The 21,909-nt window shown below is 47.5% G+C and overlaps 1 protein-coding gene across 21 annotated transcripts in view; it reads left to right on the top strand.

Annotated features, from left to right (window-relative positions):
* The window catches only part of TLE3 (TLE family member 3, transcriptional corepressor), a 50,288-nt gene extending 47,058 nt beyond the window's left edge, over positions 1–3,230 (top strand). For 20 of the 21 annotated variants that reach the window (XR_006699328.3, XM_045395671.3, XM_015453010.4 and 17 more), the window contains one exon: positions 852–3,230. Coding sequence is in view for 19 of the 21 variants with exons in the window: in XM_045395671.3 (XP_045251606.1) it covers positions 852–959 (108 nt within the window). In the remaining 2 variants the exon portion in view is untranslated. The remainder of the gene's footprint in view (positions 1–851) is intronic. The other variant, XR_012416270.1, reaches the window with a different exon arrangement.
* Positions 3,231–21,909: the final 18,679 nt, after the last annotated feature.

Genomic DNA, 21,909 nt, shown 5'->3' with positions numbered 1-21,909 from the left:
TGGATGCTGAGCACCTGCAGGAGGTGCGCTGGGCAGCTTCCCTCCTCGAGTGAGTGTGTGTTTCCACCTCCATTCAGCACCAGCAGGGACATGGACAGGAAAGAGAGGAGGAAAGGAAGAGGCTTTTTATAATCTACCAGGATCTGGGGCCTGCCATACTGCACTTTGGCACACACACGTATGCACACACACACGTGCACTCTTTCCCACACATGATCAAACTCACACTCATTTACTCATGCACACTCAGTCTCCCACACACACTTTCTTCCTCTCTCTCTCTCTCTCTCGTGCGCGCGCACACACACACACTTGTGTTCTCTCTCACTCCCTCAGCCAACATACCACTTTCTGGACCCAGACTGAAATGTCTGGTGTCTAGCATGTCAAACCTCATTGTTAGGGTCTTTAGTTACAGCACATGCTTCAAACATCAGGTGCCAATCCTTTTCCTAACTCATCAGGCTGTGGGCCTGAGCTGCTGACGCCAGCTCCTAGCTCGGAAATGCTTCTTCCTATTTGTAAACTCAGAGAAGCTCGTGCTAAAGCGTCCTGTTGTGATCATTATGACTTACTGTAAAGATCACATGGGAGACTGTTGCTGAGCTTTTCATTGTGGAAAAGCAGGTGGGAGGGGAGCCCTACCTGAAAATGCTTCATGGGTGGTTTAAAGCCTCCCCACCTCCTCTTCACTGCACTGTGCTCCAGGTTGGAGCATCAGAGAGGGGCAGAGGAGGGCGATTGTTTCCAAGAGAACCGAGATGGTGTTGAGCACTGGAAAATGAATTCCTGTCTTTTTTCTCCCCGCACCCCACGCCTTCCTGCTGCTTCTCCTCGTCTTCCTCCTCCAGTCTAAAGAATCCTCGTCTGTCTTGAGTTGTGACATTTCGGCGGATGACAAATACATTGTAACAGGCTCTGGTGACAAGAAGGCCACAGTTTATGAGGTCATCTACTAAACAAGAACTCCAGCAGGGCTGTCAAACTCTGGGAGAAACCGACTCGGCTCTGACAGGGAGACCCCCAGGCGAGGGGCCCTGAGGATGGCGGAGGATGGGCCGCAGGCAGCCGCGCGTTCGGGGCTGCGCTCCGGCCGGCTGAGAGGGCGCGTGCCCCATCACGATCTGGACTTCTGGGCCTAGATTGATGTGTCTCACAGACTCGGATGGGTTCTGCTCCTCCTCCTCCCCCTGAACAATGCTGGCAGTTGCTACAAATAGATTTATTGGAGGCTTATGGCTCCGGTTCCCCACAGACCCGCTCATGAGTCTCTTTGTTCTTCCCCTTTCTTTTGCCCTGTGCCCCACCTTGGGTCGGGGATGCTGGCGTGGACCACATTGTTGTGCTGGGGGAGGGGGTCTCTTTTTGCCGATTGTGCAGTGCACAAGTTTTGTGAAAAATGTAAATAACAGACTCTCCTATTGCGGACTGACCAGTGGGAGAGGCCCCCTTCCCACCGGAAACTCTGACCGTGTGTTTCGCCTGCTGTATTTGTAATCCACTCGTGGTGGTGGCTTTTTTTTTTTTTTTTTTTTAAATAAACAGATGTTCTCACCTGGGAAGAGGAGACAGGGAGAGGAACCAATTGAAGAATAAGGAGAAAAGTCTTAGATTGTGGAAAAGGCAACCAGGTTGGCCGCAAGGTACCTGCTGGAATGCCTGTCCGTCCACACGGGTCTGGGCATCTGGACTGAGCACCAGCCGGCCAGACTGAGGGATGGAAGGCACTGAGATGGGGGCCTGTTCGGGCAGACGCCTGCAGAAACAGAGCTTTCTGTGGTCTCTTGCACTCTGGCTGCCTCTTGCCCTCTCTGTGTCTCTCTTTCTTGGTCTTTCCCTCTCTCCTCCTCAGCCTGGTCTTTCTCTTTGGTGCACACTTAGTTATTGTTATGAGCAATGGAAGTTCAAAGGAACTCCCTCTCCAGCTCTTCTGAATCTTGGGACACAGCCTAAAAAGGACAAAAAGTTAGAAGACAGCATAGCAACTCAGCTCAGGGAGCTACCAGAGAAAAATAGCAACTGATGTGGGTGCTTTTTTTTTTTTTTTTTAATTTGAATAAAAAGAATTAGAAGTGATGTCCTTTTATAAAATGCCTTCTCCCCCTTCCTGCCTACAGCCTCTTCCTCTCCCCTTAGAGGGGGGAAAGTGTTTAAACCTACAGGGTTGTGAGTCTGAAAGGAGGATCTCCCTCACCTCCGCCCTGGGCAGGGCAGTGGGGGTTGGGGGCTGGGAGAGGGGGACACAGATCTGGCACACTGTGGATATTTCTTGCAGATTGCAGTCTCTCGTGGCCCAAACAGGTTAGGTAGACTATCGCCTCTGGCAGGTGCCACCTTTCGGTACCATGTTCTGAGGTGTTAGGATTTGGGTTGTTTTTTTGTTTCTTTTCCTTTTGGTCTTTTTTTCTTATTCTTCTTTTAAAGAAAAGCTAAAGGCCGCTGTGAGTCCTGGTGGCGGGCTCTCCATGGATGTAGCATATCGAAGATAATTTTTATACCGCATTTTTATGGATTATTTTGTAATGCGTGATTCCGTCTGCTGAGGAGGAGGGAGGGGCTCCAGGGAACGCCACCCACCTTCAGTGAGGTTGCTCCCCAGCTGAGCGCACCGGGCATGGGATGTGGAGGCTGGCGCCACACCCTGTGCCTCTCCAAGGCTGGGCGCATGGGGCATCCGGAGTCTCTCTGGGCCTCAGATGTCCGTCTGCCACCTCTTGCTAAGGCTCTAGCCAGAAGGGAGGGTGAGGGTAGAAGAAAGTTATTCCTGAAGAAAAAAAGAATGAAAAGTCATTGTACTGAACTGTTTTTATATTTTTAAAAGTTACTATTTAAAGGTTGGTTTGATTGTTGCGTCTTAATTGCCTCAACCCCCAGTTTGTCAGTCCCCCCCGCAGGAAAACAGCCAGGCCAGTGTCGCTCTCACATTCTGGAGCCTGGGCCATTTCCCGTCCATGTGAGCTCTTCTTATCTCACAGCATTCCCACGCGCTGCTCCCCCCGCCCCCCAGATACCCAACAGCGCAGCGGGGGTTTCACAATCCCACACTGCGTCACCTCCCATCCAAGCGCCAGAGAGGGTGTGGGGTAGGAGCTAAGACTTCCTCTGGACAGATGGACAGGGCAGAGTTCACTGAGGGGAAGGAAGACCACAGGTTAACACCAAAGTATTGTACAGCTGTCAATGCAAAACTTTTTTGGAAAAAAATTAAATGTAATGAACTTGAAGCGAAACTGCAAAGTGTCTTTGAGCATCTGGACCCTGGAAACCTGCACCATTTTATTTTAAACTTAACATGTTTAGGTGGGACAAGGAGATCTTCCATCTCTAGTTCACAAAGGCGTGTTTTTGGATGATTCAGAAGGAAGCATTTGCAGAAGGGGCAGACCCAGAAATGCAGGTCATTGTCCCCAGGGAGGGAGTTGGGGGCTGGGAGGGAAGAGGAGAATGCTGGTGCCCATTCCCAGGGGCGGTACCCAGGCGCTTGGATTTCGTGCACCCATTAGCGAAAGCGCTCAGGGCACTGGAGATTAACATGATTTCCAACTCCTTATTTTGTCAAAGTCATTCTCAATCAGCACAATTGCCTGCTGTCATTTCATACAAGAAAGGGAATCTAACATTAAAAAAAAAGAGGAATGACAATCTCAGCATACAGCCCAGTCTTTATGACTAGAAAGGACAGCTGGCCTCTCTCCACACAGAGGGGTCATTTAGCTCGAGAGGGAGGTCCTCTCAGGCTTATGGAGGAGACAAAGCCAGCAGGTAGAAGGGACCGGACTGAGGCTGCAGTGGGTTACAGCTCTGCCTCAACTGGTTGCAGGGGCGTGAGGAAAACAGTGCACTTTGGACCGTACCTTTCTCGTGTGTCCATCTCTAGGCAATGCAAGAGGGCTGGGAGGCTGGGAGCAGGCTCTGGCCAGAATAAGACTGTGTGTTTGTCAAGAGCATGAGGTTACCCATGGGTGCCAAGATCAGGGTGGAATTGGGGCTTGCAGGCCCAGGTTTGGGAGAAGAGGAAAATGTCCTTCAGGGAATACTCGCCCTCCAGGTTTGTCCTACTAGAAAGCAAGACCAGTGTTACTCTTTGAGGAGAGACTGAACCTCTGCAAGGCTGTTTACTGAGATTTCCTGGGCACAGTCAAGGATGGAGAGATGACCAAGATTCAGTCCCTGCCATAGAAGCTCACTGTTCGAGATGGGGGAGACAGTACAGCCCCTTCCTTCATTTGACCTGTGTTCCCACTGCTGCTGTCCTTAATGCCAGCACACTGCGCCTCCCCTGCACTGAACCTCTCACTGCACATGCTTCCTCCTGCTGCCTCTCCCCACCCACCACCCCTCCATTGCTTTCCACCCAACCCTGGCTGGCGGCACAAACCACATCTGGGAGCTGGTTAGAAATCTAGAATGAGCTCCCTCAGTCCTACCGAAGCAGAATCTACATTTTAACACGCTGCCGCGATTCCTGTGCACATCAGTATTTGGGAAGCATTCCAGTCTAAGAGAAGGGGCCCACTCCATGGTAAAGCTATTTCCATACTTAATCCCCCCACGTTACCCCTTTTTACTTAACAGGGTGACAGGAGGCCTTGATGCCATTTTTCTAGCCTTTCTTTGTCACCCTCTAAGGATTCCTTTCCTCTTATGCAGAAATCCAGGCTTGTAGCAACCATAGCATTGACAACATGGTCCCTGCACCTATTTGCTTGTCTTTTCCCACCTAGACTAACTTCCCTGGAGGGCAGTGCACAGGACCACATCAGCCCAGGGCAGTGCTAGTGAATGATGAGCTTTCACCAGTTTGGGATTATCCTAATTTGCAGTGTCTGGTGTGATACCCAGGGCATCGGATGCTCGGTAACTGGAGCCCAGAGAAGGGAAATGATGTCTGGAGTGTTTTCAATTCTATTGTGCTGTTTTTGCTCAAAGCAATATATGTTTTTTTAAAAATGGAGGACCATAGTTGTCAGAGGCCAGGTTTAATGGTTTTAGTTCCCATCAAATTATAAACAAATGGGCTGGGCGAGGTGGCTTGTTCCTGTAATCCCAGCACTTTGGGAGGCCGAGGCGGGCAGATCACCTGAGGTCAGGAGTTTGAGACCAGCCTGGCCAACATGGTGAAACCCCATCTCTACTAAAAATATGAAAATTAGCTGGGCCTGGTGGCAGGCGCCTGTAATCCCAGCTACTCAGGAGGCTGACGCAGGAGAATCACTTGAACTCGGGAGAGAGAGGTTGCAGTGAACCCAGATCATGCCATTGTACTCCAGTCTAGGCGACAGAGCGCGACTGTCTCAAAAAAAATGTTTGGGTCATCTCTGGCAAGAGCTGAAAAAGCCACCCTTTCTAGCTTCCCTCTGAGTCACAGCACTGTTCCCTGCCCCCAGGTGGCCCCAACCCCAGCGTGGGCAGTAATTATGTAACTTGTAGGGTCTCTGAGAAGGTATGGAGACACAGAGATCTGGATGCTGGAGTGAGAAGAGTCCTTAGCAAACCTGCTGAATGTTAGATACTGGCCGTCAAATAGCCCATGATGATACAAGTGTAATTTTTTCCCCCGATAACTTATTCAGTGTTTACAAATGAGCATCACTTTTAATATAAAGCAAACAAATCTGAACTTTTAAAAAAATTGTATGATTAATGGAGCATTTTAAAACATTATACCAAAATTGGACCTTTCATATTTGAAGAGACATCTATACTAAGCCCAATTTTATAGATGGGGCAATTAAGTCCCAGAGAGGGCAAGTGACTTACCATGAGCAAGTGACTTACCATGACTCACAGAGTCCAAGCCAACATTATGATGAAACACATCCCCCTCCCCTAAACCCTTAGCACACTCATTTGGAGGACAGAAAGCTAGGAGGGAGCTGCCCAGCTTATAGGACTCGATGTTGCTTGGAGGATAAATATCCAGGGAATGAGTCTTCCTGCTGCTCTACCAACAGGACTGGTAAGGAAATGACTCATGGAAAGGAGATGGCCCAGAACAGTCATGGAAACCAGCCTCCTGCCTCAAGAACTTCCTAGAACTCACCCACCCACCCATCTTGCCCAGCCTTCTATCCATCTATTTATCCACCCATCTATTACCTACCTGCACATTTATCCATACACCCCTTCATTCACTCTTCCATCCATCTGCCATCCTATTCACCCATCCATCCTACCAATGTTTATATCGTGAGAATCTAATATGTGCCTGGCATGGTTCTCGATGCTAAGATGCAAAAATAGTGCCTGCCCTCAGAGCTCTCAGCCAACTGGGAGAAAACATAGAAACTGACAATTCCCACTCCATGAGATACGTGAAGGTGCAAACCAGATGCCACCACACATAGCTGAAGCATTGACTTGAGTATGGAAGGGCAGAGCAAGAGGGTCCTGGAAGGACCAAGAGTTAAACAGAAGTGAAGAATACCATGGGCATGGCAATGAAAAGTTCAAAGAAAAGTGTTCCAGGTGGAAGGAACAGCATGTGCTAAGGCCTGGGGTAAAAGAGCACAGTCCCAACAATACATCCCTACCTAACCCATCTAGTTCTTGCTCCTCCCTCCAGCTCCATCCAGCCTTCTTACATCCCAGTTCTTGCTGCAACTTCCCCACCCCTCACCCCCACCAGTATCCTCCAGGCCAGAAGCTGGGCTAGGATTCTTGCTGAGCAGGCAGGTGAAACCAGAGGAGGGAGCTGGGCAGAGACCACAGTTCCAGCCTGAACCAGAAGAGGCAGCGGAATGGGGAGAAGATGGAGGGAGGCTGAAATTCCATGTCTGAGAATGCCCATGATAATGCCCCAGGGCTCTGAGTCCCTAACACAATTGGCATTAGAAGACCCGGGGATCTGTGACTGGATCATGGTGTATGATCAGTTCCTTACTTGGGTAATATACCTATTCTAAGCTCTCACCACACTCACACAGTTACCTTTTTAACTGCACATCTGGCCCCATCATTGCCCGGCTCGGAGCCCCTCACTGGCCCTCTGCACAGCACATCTCACCCTTAACTCATCCAGGTGTGGGCCCTGTATCTTTGAAGTCATCCCTCCCCACTTATCTTGTTTCCCTTCACACACCAGCAGCACAGTACTTCCAATGCCCTGAAAAGCAATGCTCTCCCATTTTAGGTTTTGCGTGTGCTTCTCTTTCAGCTTGGAATGCGGTGCATCCTTCTTTGAATTTCTGCTCATTCTTCAGGAGTAGGCCTTAATGTCACTTCTTCCAGGAAGCCTTCCCTGACTGCCCACTTCCCTACTCCTTGGTGCTCTCAGAGTGTTCTCTCCCAACTTTAGGTAGCACATACCAAGCACAATGTTAGTATGACTACAGATGGTTCTACTTAGGACTTTCGATTTTATGATGGGTTTATTGGGTATTAAATGCTTTTTTTTTTTTTTTTTTTTTGAGATGGAGTCTTGCTCTGTCGCCCAGGCTAGAGTGCAGTGGCACAATCTTGGCTCACTGCAAATTTCACCTCCCGAGTTCAAGAGATTCTCCTGCCTTAGCCTCCCAAGTAGCTGGGATTATAGTGCCCGCCACCGTACACGGCTAATTTTTGTATTTTTTAGTAGAGATGGGGTTTCACCATCTTAGCCAAGCTTGTCTCGAACTCCTGACCTCATGATCCACCTGCCTCAGCCTCCCAAATTACAGACGTTAAATGCATTTTTGACTTAGAATTTTTTCAACTTACAATGGGTTTATTGGGACATAACCCCACTGTAAGTCAAAGACCATCTGTATTACTTTAATGATATGTTGTCTCCTGATGCCCAACTGACCCTCCCACCACACAGTGGACTCTCAGAACAGCGACTTTGTCTTGTATTTCCAGTGCTTAGTGCATTGTAGGTACTCAGGAAAATGTTAGTTGGGTGAATCAGTGAGTGTGTGATGAAGATAATACACTAATATTTCTAGAGTGCTAGTGCATGTCAATCAGTGCTTCATAAATATTGTTTAATTTAATTCTCATAACTGACTTATGAGGTCATTGCTATTATTATACTCATTTTATGGATGAGAGAACCGAAGTTCAAGTTCCCCAAGGTCACACGACTTGTAAGGTTTCTATGACACTGCTGCTGGATGGATGGATGGATGGATGGATGGATGGATGGATGGATGGATGGATTGATGGATGGGTAGGTGGATGGATGGATGGATGAGTGGATGGATGGATGGATGGATGGATGGATGGATGGATGGATGGATAAATGAGTGGATGGATGAATGGGTAGATGGATGGATGGATGGATGGATGGATAAATGAGTGGATGGATGGATGGGTAGATGGATGGATGGATAGATGAATGGTGGGATGGATGGACAGATGAATGGGTGGTGGAAATGATCAATGAATGGATAGGTGGATGGATGAGTGGATGAGAGGATTGGTGGGTGAGTGGAGGACTGCCTGCCTCATGAGGACTGGAGCAGAAGCTTGGACAGAACTGATCCCATGGGCAGAGGAGATCAGTGATCTTAAGTGGAAGAGTATGGGAAGAAAAGCCAAGAGACAGAAGCTCCCCTGCCTAGATCAGACCTTCCTTACATCCATTTGAGTACCTCTGTGAATGCCCAGAAAACCCTACGTGTGCTCAACCTGACCCGGACTCAGTGCCCCTCTCAGACAGGTCAGAAGTGGGCCCTTGGGAGCTGCTGACTGCTGAGGCAAGAGAGGGAGTGAGGATGGGGCTGTGGCCTTGTCTCTCCAGGGTATCACAGATGGAAGCTGCCCTGTGCAAGTGTTTGGTGGCAACAGGTTGGAAGATGAAAAGATTGGGCCTAGAATTTCCAATTCCGAAAAATGAAACAGCAAGCTAACAAGGATTCCCTTTGACCATGTGAACACAGACATATTGTATAAAATTAAAATAAAACAATTTTGCTAGCCTACATGAAAGAAAAGGGAATCATTTAATGTGATAAATAAAAGACTTTAAAGGCAGAGTGGGGATCCCTAGCTCAGAACAATACCGAAAAACTACATAAAGCAAAAATGGACAGAATTACAAGGAGGAATGGGAAGTTTTATCATACCACTAAGAGGAACCGGTAGATCAAGCTGAGAGAAATTTAAAAGGTTATAAAAGATATGAACAACATAATTAACAAGCTTGAGACATAGAACCCTACAAGCAACTATTGGAGGCCACAAATTATTTTCTAGAACACCTGGAAGTCTTGGGAAGTTTTACCAGTAAAAAGAAGCAGATAGAGCATTTTACAAAATTTAACACCCATTCATGACTCCCTTAAAGTTACAAACCAGGAATCAAAGAAAACTTTAGTCTGACAATGGAGAGCTATATCAGACCTGCAGCCAAATAATAGATAACAGTGAAGTTTCAGAAGCATCATATTAAGGTCATAAAAACAATAAGCCAGGACAGCAGTGTGTACCTGTTGTTCTAGCTACTTGGGAGTCTGAGGCAGGAGGATCACCTGAGCCCAGGAGTTTGAGACTAGCCTGGGCAATGTAGCAAGATCCCATCTCTAAACAAAAATTTTTTAAACACAAGATTATTCATTATTACTGTTTCTGTTCAACATTGTGCTGGAGGATCTAGCCAATGCAATAGGATAACATAAAAAAAAAAGAATAAATAAAAGTATCATGATTGAAGCAAAAGAAAAAAAGTTGTAATTAATTGCAGATAATGTGACTAGATATAAACAGAATATAAAACTGTTTAATAAGAGAGTTTAGTCAAGTTGCTGGATCCCAGATCAAATTTCATTAATCAATAGCATTCCTATTCATAAGCAGCAACCAATTAGAAAATGTGAAGAAAAATGCATTTATAATAGCAATAAATGCTACCTATGAGTCAATCCAAGTAAAGCTATGTAAGATCTTTAAGGATAAAAATACAAAATTATATTAAAGATTTAAATGTAAAAAGACCTCTGTAGATCACAAATTATGCCATAGTCATTTATAAGAAAGTCATTTATGAGTTTTTTCATTTAAGAAGCTGTCTTTTACAGCTATTTATAAATACAATGTTAAACAAATCCAAATGGAATGTTTTCTGTGTAATTTGATAATCTGATACCAAAATTTATATGAAGAGTAAGGGACCAAGAATAGCAAATATAATTTTGAAAAGAAATAAGGGAGGAGGACTTGGCCTGCCAGATATCAAGACTTACTGTAAAGCTACAGTAAGCAGGAAAGTGTGCTCTTGCTGCGTGTGTAGACAAATAGACCAATGGAGCTGAATAGAGAGTCCATAAGTAGACTGCTGTATAGGTGAGAATGTGACTATCACATAGATGGTATTATGCATCAGTGGAGAAAAGCACTATTCAGCAAAAAGTTCTGGAGCAACAGGCCATCTTCATGGTGGGAAAATGGATCCCTACCTCACACAGTACACAAAAATAAATTCTCGAAGGATTAAGGTTTTTAAGCTTATAGTACAGAATATTGGAGAACAACCTGAGGACTCAGAGGATGGGAAAAATTATTGAACAAGACAGTAAGCAAAAGCTATAATAAAATAAAGAGAGATCAATTTGATGATATTAAATTTTAAAATACCTGTACAACAAGAGATACTATAAAGTAACTCTTGTGTTTATGAAAAAACATAAACACAATACCTATAACTGACCGAAGAAAGTGGTGTCTGGAATAGATAATGAATTATTCCAAATCAGTACACTGAAAGCCAACAACTCAAGAGGAAAATGGGTAGGGGACAGAAACAGGTGATTCACAGGAGAGGAAGCAGAAATGCTCAATAAACACGTGAAAATGCCTCATCTCACCAGCTAGCAGGGAAATGCAAATTTACAAAACAAAATGAAATGGAACGACCTGTTCCGCTTAGACTGGCAAGTTTTCGAGTTTGATCATATGAAGCTTCCACGAGGGTGGTGAATGACTAGTATTGTCAAACACTTTGGGAGCATAAATTGGTTCAACCACTTTGTGGTTGCCAAACAACTATTACTATTACTAATATGTTACCCTTGCCAAGCAATTTGGCAATCATGAAGGAGGAATAGCACAACCCTGTGACCCACCAAATCTACTTCCAGGTATGCACCCTGGAGAAACTCGTCAACAACTCCATGAAGAGATATGTACAGAATCTTCATTGCCTCCTTGTTTGAGCAAAAATAATTAGAAACAACCTGTCCATTAATGGATAAATGGATTTTAAAAGATCTATGCATTTTCCTATAATAAAATTGTACATAGGCATTAAAATGCATAAGCTAGATCTTTCTGTATCAGTTTGGATAAATCTCAAAAACACAATGTTGTGTGAAAAGAGCAAGTTGTGGAAGGAAATACATGATGTGATACTATTTATATAAAATAGAAATCCACAAAACAATTCTATATTTGAGCATATATATATATATATATGAGTAATATGTGTATGTATATATATATGAGTAGAAAGAGCACCCCACACCACCAGGATAATGGTTATCTGTGGGGAGAGAAGAAAGGGAAGGGTCAGTGGGAGTCCAGCTGTACCTATCACATTTTATTACTTTTTAGAAACTCTAGAGAATGTTAAAATGTTCACATTTTAAAAATCTGCGTGGTGGCTTTAGAAGTGTCGTGTTATTTTCTGTACTTTGCGATGCTTGAAATATTTCATAATTAAAGATTTTTTTAAAAAGCCAAAAAGAACTCGCCCCCGTTATAGTTTCTGGTGACTCAAAGGGGGCCTTGGGTGGGGCTGCCCAAGCCCAGTGGCAGAGAGCAAAGCCCCGGGCTCACCACATCACCTTAGTCACAACACAGGATCTCTCCGGTCCTTGATCTTCTCATCCTTTATGTGTTGCTTGAAGGCAGGTGAATAATCAATCCCTGGGTCCTCTCCAGCGTGGCTGTTTTGTGGTTCTAATGATTTTGTGAGTGTGCAGGGGCAGTGCTCTCATGCAGAGACAGCATGGATTAGACTTGTTTAGCTTTTCATTATGAAAAATGCCAAACAGATAGAGAAGTAGAGAGAACAGAATAATGAATCTCCATGTGCCCATCAACCAGCTTCAACAGTTATCAACTCAGGGCTAATCTTCTTTTATCTATACCCCACCCATCTCCACCAGTCACCACCGCTGGAGTGTTATGCATCTAATTCCAGACATTTCATCATTAAATTAGCACATATTTTACTATTTCCAAAAGGTAAGACCTGTTTTGAAAATGTAACCAAATACCACTAAACCTAAAAAATAACTTCTCATATCATCAAATATCCAATCTGTATTCAGAGATCCCCAATTGTCTCATAAGTCTTTTTACAAAGTATATTTTTTTGAATTAGAATCCAAATAAGATCCACACAGAGCAAGCACAATTGATATGTCTTTTAGATTCCTCCTTCATACCACATTCTCTCTCTCATACCACAACCATACACACATTTATTTACTGGGAAAAAAAAAATTGTCCTTAGAGCTTCACATAATCTGAATTTTGCTGATTGCTAAATTGTAGTTAGATCTTGGAGCTTGATTAGATCCAGGCTTGATTTTGGAGGGAGGCAGAATTCTTCATAGATTCATTAGGAAACACATAGTAGCTAGATATTTCTCCTTTTGTATGTTAGCAGTCACTGATGACCATTGTGTAGATTCATTAACTCATTAGGGGCTGCATAAGGATGATTCCAATTGCAATATTTGCTTGAATATTGCTATAAAGAGAAACTGCCCCTCACCAACCATTTGTTTACCTTGAAGTACAGTTCGTACAGGAAAGGCAAGATGAATGCTTGATTCATTTGTTTTATTTGCCAATTTTCAAAATAATAAGTTAATTCTTTAGTATCCTCAACAATTGACCAATGAGGTATTCTTTTTTAAAACATTATGAATGTGTGAATTTAAACATATTTGATATGTTTGAGGCAAGTGGAGTTATCTTTATTGCTTCTGAAATCATCCTATTTGGGGATCCTCTTGAAGATGTCTCCTGAGTCTTTATAATATGACCAGACTAGTCTTTGAGAGCTTCCATGCTTTCTGGTAAAAGACAATGTCCCTGGCTTATCTTGTACATTTTCCATCCTGGATGTGGAATTGGCCATTTTTCCAATGAACCTTGGTTCTTTTTAGTGGAAAATGGTATTCAGAGACCATAATCTGGGTGCTTGATGCTAATGAAATGATCATCGTTTCTAGGCCTTTTCAGTAGCAAAGCTGAGAAATGCATATGTGCGTATTTATATATTTGTTAACACCATGAGGTCTACTGAGGCTTCTAATTCAAATTCAGGGTTACAGGGTTTTTTACTTAACCTCATTGATCTGCTATCTGTATCTCCTTGCTAAGTAGATTAAATTCTGAGTGGTTTACATCTAAGTGAAGATGAATTTCAAATCCTTCCCTTGTTGCTATTCATTTGCTGCTTGCCTCATTTTTCCAACCAACCGTGAATTTCTTGAGGGCAGAGATCAAGTTTGGTTCACTTCTCTATTCCCAATTCCTAATGGAGTACCTGTCATGTGATAGGTGTTTGGTAAATAGTTACTAAATGCCCAAAAGAATGCTTTCAATGAAAAGTTTCCTTTCCTTAAAAGGAGAAGTAGAGTGAATAGAATCTGAAAATTAGTTCAGGATTGTAAGCCAAGCATATCGGCCCATACACCCATGCGTTAATTCAACAAATATAGACAGAGCAGACCTGGTGTTGGAGGCTAGGGGCATGAAATATACAGCATATTGTGGGGGTCCTCATCAGGGGGAAAGAGGCAACTCTCAGAAGGGTAAAAAAGGGCAAGTATTCATGAAGGCTTTCCAGAGGAGGTCACATTTGACTCGGTGTTTAAGGGTGCATCGGAGTTGTAGGTTTAGAGAGGGAAAGGCATTTTAAACATGCCAGTCCCTGAACTGCTTACCTCTCTGCAGTTCTGAGCTAGTTTGTCCTTGGATGAGCCTGAAGAGTTTGTAGATTCCTTGTGCTAGAGCTGGAGCTACTCCTTAGAGAACCTCTAGTGCCTCCCAGGAGGGTCAGCAGGTGGAGGGAGGGAGGAAGAGAGGAGGAAGGAAGCCCACAGTACTGAATCACTTTGCTGAACACCGCAGAGAGGCCATCCCTCTGTGCAGGGCACTATTTGGAAACTGCTGCCAACTGCTGTGCATGCACTATGTAGATCAGCTTGTTTGTCGACGAAAGTAATTTGCATTCAAGCTTGTTTGGGGACACACTCCCTAGTCTCCAGGAAGCCCTAAGGACAGATGTTACCCAAGACTGCTACTTGACTCACCATCACCTTTCTATCAGTGTGAGGCACCCTCCTCTGGCCCTGCTGGCTCAGTTCCAGGAGGCGCAGGTGTTCAGGACACTAAGTCCTGCCCACCAACATGGGCAGAGCTACCTAGATCTACTCAATCAAAGAATCGCAGTCATCTAATGATATTTGCCTATGATTTACCTGATAGGTTTTTAAAAATAAATTTACTTTTTAAAGCCTAAATGTAAGTATTTTAAAAGGAAATTTTATATATTATCATAAATAAAATACCAATATTCCTTATCTTAAATTTAAAAGTCTGCATACTTGTAAATGCAATGAAAAGAATTCTAAATAGCGGTGCCTCAAGTTCTTCTCACTCCTTCCTTTTTATTTTTATTTTTATTTTATTTATTTTTTTTTTTGAGACGGAGTCTCGCTGTGTCTCCCAGGCTGGAGTGCAGTGGCGTGATCTCGGCTCACTGCAAGCTCCGCCTCCCGGGTTCACGCCATTCTCCCGCCTCAGCCTCCCAAGTAGCTGAGACTACAGGCGCCCGCCACCACGCCCGGCTAGTTTTTTGTATTTTTAGTAGAGACGGGGTTTCACCATGTTAGCCAGGATAGTCTCGATCTCCTGACCTCGTGATCCACCCGCCTCGGCCTCCCAAAGTGCTGGGATTACAGGCTTGAGCCACCGCGCCCGGCCACTCCTTCCTTTTTAAAAAAGGGAGATGACCCAGTGTTTGAGAGCTGCGCTGGACCCATTCGCACCCAAGTGAAACTTGCTCCTTGTCCAAATCAGAAACAATTGAATGAGAATTGGGAAGAGAATAATTTCCTGCTCTGCAGCCCATGGTTTTCAATGCCTTGTCATCTTTCTTACAAAACTCTCCGCCGTGCCACAGCTTGGGAAAGCCAGATCTAGTCCAATATCTTTGTTACAGATGGGGACACTGCGGTCCAGAGAGCACAGAGACTTGGAGTAGAAAGTTTCATGGAAGCAGGACCTCTGTCAGGCTCAGTCCCTCTGGTATCCCCAGTGCACATGCCTTGCACCATGTGCAGAACGAAGGAATGGGTAACTTCACACAACCTCCAGTCAAGACTGAAACGAAAACCCAGGCTTCTTGACTCTTGAGTGTTTCTGTGTTGCAGAGCTTCTCACCCCATCCCCAGCCTCCACCACCCCTCCTCAGCTTCCTCTTTCAGTTCTTCTTGGGGAATTCAGGGGATTGTGCATCTTGAGCAGGGCTGTGTGGCCCTGCCTGGATCTCATTCTTTCTATGCTGTCCCCAGCTGGTTATGTCCTGGTCTCTAGGTGGCCAGACCTGTGATGTGCAGCGGGAGAGAAAGGGCAACTGCCTCCCTCTTCCCTCTTTCTTCCGGCCTCCACAGTCAGCAGCTCTGAGGGTCCATTCTGAGCCAACAGCCCTGCCCTGCCACCTAGGGTGGGAGAGCTGGTGAGCACAGAGTGGGGTTGTATGGGCAGGAACTGAGGGGCTTCAAATAGATGTGAGGAGAGGCCCGAGCCGGCAGGAGGGTGGCTCCTGTCCCTTGAGCTTCCTGCCCTTGCTTTTCACTCTGAGGACACTGATCTCTGCTCCCATCTGTGGGCTCTGTTCTGCACTGTCCTGAGCCAGGCCTCGTGAGACAGTCCGTGTGTCAGGTCCTGTCTAGCCACCCTGGAACATACTCATTCAGACTCTATCCAGTCAACAGACATTTCTGGAGACCCACTCGGCTTGGGCCCCAGACTTCAGAGATGAACAAGACACAGCCCCTGCCCGCAAGCTGCTGCCAGGATTGGGGGTGGGGAACGGCTCCATCCCCAGATGACCCCAATGTTCCATGATCAGCGCTCCCCGGGCACGAACTGGCACAGGGGCATGGAAGTCCAAAGGATAGGCACCCACGGGCCCCCAGGGCCAGGATGGCTTCCTGGAAGAGGTAAGGTCTGAGCTGGGCTCTGAAGGATGAGGGGGATGAGGAAGGCCATGGAGGAGGGGCAGTGTGGCATGTGCAGAGGCTCCTGAGGGACGGTGAGGGTGACAGGAGAATGCTGAGGACTGAGATGGACTCTGGGAGAACCAAGGAGCCTCCGACAGTATAACAAGGAGACTCTGGGTGGAATTCTGCCATTGGGAAACAAGGTCTACTTGTGGAGTCAGACAGGGTGAGGCAGAGAGGAGAGCGCCAGGCAGCTGGCGGCATGAACACTAGCATGGTGATGGTAGCCTCAGAGCATGCCACAGCCAGAAAAATATACCCAGTGCATAACCAGGGGAAGGAGGCCTGAACCCATCCTTCACCTCCCATGTCCCACTGCTGCTCAACAGGGCTCAGAAGGGAGACTCTCCCAGATGGGAGACCAACTACATCTGCTGGTGCATTGAACAGGTGCCCTGTTTCCTGCGGCTGACAAAGCTGGAAGCCTAGTGTTCTGGGATGGCCTGCGTCATTGCTACCCCTTGAAAGGCAGCTTACCCTCCTCAACCTTCTACCTTGTGGTAGCACAGATGTCAGCTGTGGGCCTCTGCCTCCAGCCCTGCCCCCTGAGTTTCTCTTGGTCACTGTGGCCAGAGCCCACCTGACACAGGCCAACCGTCTCTCCCCAACCCACGACATTCCCCCAGCAGCCCTGCCCTGTGCCTAGTGCTCCTTGCGTTGCCCCGTGGGCCCTCCTGCCACCACCCTTGATGCCTTCTGGGCCCCCAGGGTCTCAGGCCTCACCCTGGCCAACTTCCCTTCCCCTGTAGTCCAGAGTGTCCTCAGCTCCCTGCCTCCCTCTCTGCGCCATTCCCAGAGCAGGCCTGAATTTTGGCTGTGCCCCAGGATTACAGGGTGTGAGTCTTTGCGCATCTGTGCCTCAGTTTCCTCATCTGAAACAGGGGGATGGAAATCAGACGTCAGAATCCCAGCCTCTGCCATGGTGGGCCCAACCCAGCACAGTAGCACCTTGGCCTTCCCACACCCCCATTCCAGATGCCGAGTTTCCGGGGGCGGCCAAGTCTGCAGGGAGGGGTCGCGGCTGGCTTCCCTAGCCAGCGCTGCTGCTATCCCAGTCCCAGCCCGAGGCAGCCCATCTCCGCGGCTCTCTGCTCCACGGTCCACCATTAGCGCGCAGCGGCTCTCGCCCCTCGGGCGGCCCCCGCACTGAGCAGATGGCAGGGGAGGCGATCGGCCGCGTCAGCTGCTGTTATCTCTCGCTGATGACACGGAGTGTAAATTTTGTTGGCAACACTCCCTCCTGCCTCTGCATGCCACCAGCTTTAATCACTGTAATTGAGTTATAATGAATGATTGTGTGTTCGCATTGTCTGAGCCAGGCGCAGCCGGAGCGAGCGAGCGGCGCTGGGCCCGCCCGCCCGCTGGGGTAGGGGGTCCTCCCTGCCCCGGGGAGGGGGCGTCGCCTTCCCCCGCGCCTGGGGCGCTGGTCCTGGGCTTTGCCACTGCCCTGGGCTCCCTTCCCCCAGCATGGAGGCGGCCACACATCACAGCAGGGCTTAGTGCTTGTTTTTCCCTTATTATCATTTTCAAATGACACAATGCATTCAGGAACATTGTGGAATATTTGGGAAATTCAGATAAACCAAAAGTAAAGGAAAAGAAGAAAAAGAATGAGCATCACCGAAATCCTGCCGCTCGGCGATAACCTCCCTGCCCCCCTACTTTACATTTTGGTGAATATTCTTTCAGACGTTTCACCATGCCAATGGAATGACAGCCGCTGCTTCCCGCACCTGTCCCTGTGCGTCTGTGCCCAGTGCCTTGCTACAAGTCTAGCCTCAGTTGACTTCCAGAGGCTAATCTGGGAAGTGACTCCCAATTACTCCCATTTTACAGAGGAGGCACCTGAGGCCCAGGGAGCTCAATGGACCTCCCAAACACAAGCAGCCAGCAAGTGGGCTGCCCTGCTTCAAACCCGGTTGGGGGACTGAGTCTGGTGGCTCCCTGCGAAGTATGCAAATAAAATAAATTTTGAACACCCTTCTCTATGCTTTCCCCAGTCCCCTGGTGCCCAGGATAAAAGCAAAATTGTCTTTCAAACTGTAGTGTTCTTCTTCATTACAACATGATAGTGTCCATCCAGGGAGAGGGAGTGGTGGGACTAGGTTTGCCTATTTCAGGAGAGTAGCCACCAAGTCCCCTGTGGCATCTCTGGATAGGACTGTCCCTGGTTCCCATGGCCCTTTGAGCTGCTGCCCCTTATGATTTGGGGGGCCCTAGGCAAGACACTGCCCATCTGTAAGTGAAGGGTAAGGGGAGCCCTCTGGGGTGGTCTGCCAGCTCTGGTGGTGTTGGGGTCCCAGGAGGGTGGGCCAGCAGCTGGTGTGGCTGCAGGGCTGAGCTGACACAGATTAACCTCCAGAGAGGCTCCCCGAGCAAGGGCAGAGGGAGGTGCTAGTGAGACCAACAGCAGTCGCCCTGGCCCAGAGACACCATCGGGTCGGGGTTGGGGGTGCTGATCCCTTTGCAGGCTGTGGTCCTGGGGCAGGGCTGGAGTATGGTGGACAGCAGACAGGGCTTCTCCCAGCTCCAGCCTGACTGTCTGCACTACCTTGGCCGGTCTCATCCTGCCAAATTTCTCCTCTGAGCACTGATTCTCTGTTCTAAAATAATAAATTTCAAGGTCGCCTGATTGTTTCTCCCACTCTTCCAGATAGCAGCGTTTATTTTTTATTGAGTGACAATAGTATTGTTATTATCAATATACATATTATGTATACTTATATACAAATACTTATGTCTATAAATAATAGTAATATTTTATAATGCACATAATTGTGATTACACGTAGCATTTATTGAGCACTTAGTATGTGTTAGGCTTAATGCTTCTGTGCTAAGTTTATTTTCTTTTGTGACAGAGTACAGTCCTTTTCAACACCAACAAGGTGAAAGCCCTTTATAAATAGATGTTTCAGTGCCTTCAATCCTGCGTTTTTAAAGCCAAGCTCTCCAGCAGAACTCAACTCAGCCCTCTGCCTCAGACCCACCTTCACCTCTCCGCATCTAGATGGAAGGTGATTTGTGAGTCTTCTTGTTTGAGGCAGCTCTCCAAGGAAGTTGCAATGATTGTTCTTCTTGGAGTATTTCTTGGTAAGGTATTTCAAGGGCTCTTTAGAGAACTGCTTCTCAGAGAAAACAATGATGACTTTTGTGAAGTGTTCTCAGTAAACAGCATTCTCCAGGTTTCAGGTTTCCAGTGCCTTTGGCCTTCTCTTTTGACGATGGTTCTGGTTTCTAGGATCAAAAGTCCCTTCTCTCCCAGTGGGACCCCAGGTGTCAGGCTCCATGTTTCCTGATGCTCTGTGGGCACAAGGGACATTGGTAAGGAAAGCATACTGGGCCCTCTCACTGTCTCATCAAATCCTCCCCACAACCCCAGCACCAGCTGCGTTTTACAGAAGAGGAATCTGAAGCAAGAGAGGGTAAGTAACTTGCCCAGGGTCACACAGCTAGGCGATGGTGCAGCCTAATGCTTCCCATGCACTGTGGTTGGCACTGGGGGATGAACGAGACACACACAGCCCCATTCTTGACACACTTAGGGGTTTTCCTGGACAGTTGACCTATCCCCGTGCATCACCCCTGCAGACACACCCCACACATGTGTGGCCATAGCCACGACATCACTAATCCCTGCAGCATAGTGGTTGCCCTCTCCACTGTGCACTGCCCGGTACTGGACTTGTCCATCTGGACTTCACTGGCAAGGCAAGGCCTTTAACCTGAAGGGGAGGGATTCTTCTCTCCTGCCTTAGGAAGATCACATGGATCCCAAAGCTGTGCAACTCCTAGAGACTAAGACCCTCCTCTTACAGATGGATGCCACAGACAGACCCACAATGCAGGGAGCTCATATAAGCCACTGCTGGCCCAGAAGATGTCAGGTCATAGTGCTTGGCCAGTCACCTCCTTCCATCCCCAGCGTCAGGCCTGCCCTCTGGAGCTGCTGCTGCTTTCTCCAGGGCTGGGGAGCAGGTCTTACCTTTCCTTTAGTCCCCATACTCTAGACACAGCACGCTGGCCCCCAGCCTCTGGGGCTTCTGCTGTAGGGTGTCAGGAATACATAGGGTGTGGGGTGTAGGTTCTGCTGTAGGGTGTTCAGCATAGGCCAGCAATACAGAAAGGAGGGAGGAAGAAGGAGGTGGCCATTCCCATGAGCCAAGGAGGACCCCTGATTGGGGTGAGGCTGGCAGTCTCCTATGTCCCTATATCCTTTCTAGTGACTTGGTTGACTTCATTATGGGCTCTTCCTCTAGCCCTGCTGCCAGTGTTATCCTGACAGCCTGGCGTAATCCACTGTCTTAGAAGGTGTTCATTCGTTACTCTTCTCTTGGAAACTATCTGAGGTCTCCCAAGGGGAAAGACAGAGGGAAAAGGAGGTGGCTGGAGCTTGACCACTCACTGCAGTTTTTATTTCTCTCATTGGCACCCAGAATTTTGGATGTAGGCCTCTAACTGGACCTGAAGAATCCTAACTAGTTGTGCTGTAGACACATGATTGCTGGCCTACTACCTTTGGACTCATACAAGTTTTCCCCATAGGGGATGCAATGGCACTGGGATTGGGCAGCTGGACACGGCTTCTTCTTGGTAGGTCCAGGCAGTGAGCAGTGTAGGGGGCAGAGTATTGGGCTTGGAGTCAGAGCTGTGTCCAAGACCCGGATCTGCCCCTAATACACTGTTGACAACAGGGGAGTCAGTTTGTCTGGTTCTGAGTGTCCTCATCTGTGAAGTGGGCCTAAATAAAGCGATCTCCTAGGGTTACAAGGTTTGAGGAGTGCATAGGTCAAAAGAGGCTTTGTGAACAGTCAAGTACTGCCCGAAGGAAGGACGAGGAACTTAGGTGTGTGGCCACCCCAAGCTGGCCCTCAGCCGCCATGGGAGTTGGTGAGGTTTGTCTTCCAAGTTGAGCTCAGCCCCGCTTTGTGCTTTATCCTGACTTTCAGTCCTGTGCCTCCCTCCCACTTAGGTGCCCCCATTGCTGTGTTGCTGCCTCTCCTAAGACAGGACACATTTCTTTTCAAACAAGATGCCTAGACAGGACAATGCTTAACTCCAGGGCAGGCTCTGCAGTGGCGCCCCCGACTCCTGCACAGAGGTATTTTTGGAAGAAGCTAGAACTTCCTCTTGAAGAGTGTCGCAAATGGCAATGGTAAGTGACCTCTTGTCTTTTGGTTTTTCAGGAAATGTGATGCCTACATTATGCAGCCTGACCACAGACTCCCTCCCTGGTTTTCACAGAATGCTTAGCTGGTGGAGCTGAAAGAGAACTCCAAGAGTCCTTTCACCTTCTGCCAAGCAGTCAGGACTTAATCTTCACAGCTGCCCTGGAGGTGTTTATCATGTCCCCCATTTTTCAGAAGACGAAACTGGAACATAGATTGGGTCATGCCCAAGATCATGGAGCAGGATCTGAGGCCTGGAGAGTGCCATCTGTCTGGCCCCTCCTTTGTGCTGCCTCTAGAGGATGCTGGGGAAGCCTCCTCTTGTCTGACTCTGCCAGGATACCCTTGGCCGTCAAGTGCTCAGCTAAGCCACAGCACCACTCTGGGTCAGGCTGACCTGGGCCCAGCTGCGCAGGATGAGGCACAGGAGGCAGCTGCCACAGCTGCTTCCATTCGACGTGGCCTCTTTCCCAGTGGGCTTGATGCCACCCACAGCTTCACTCAGGAGGGTGAGGAGTG

The sequence above is a fragment of the Macaca fascicularis genome, chromosome 7 (genome assembly GCF_037993035.2).
Source record: "Macaca fascicularis isolate 582-1 chromosome 7, T2T-MFA8v1.1".
NCBI classification, from domain to species: domain Eukaryota; kingdom Metazoa; phylum Chordata; class Mammalia; order Primates; family Cercopithecidae; genus Macaca; species Macaca fascicularis.
Note: the sequence above shows the minus strand (reverse complement) of the source record. Positions and strands in the feature narration are given on the sequence as shown.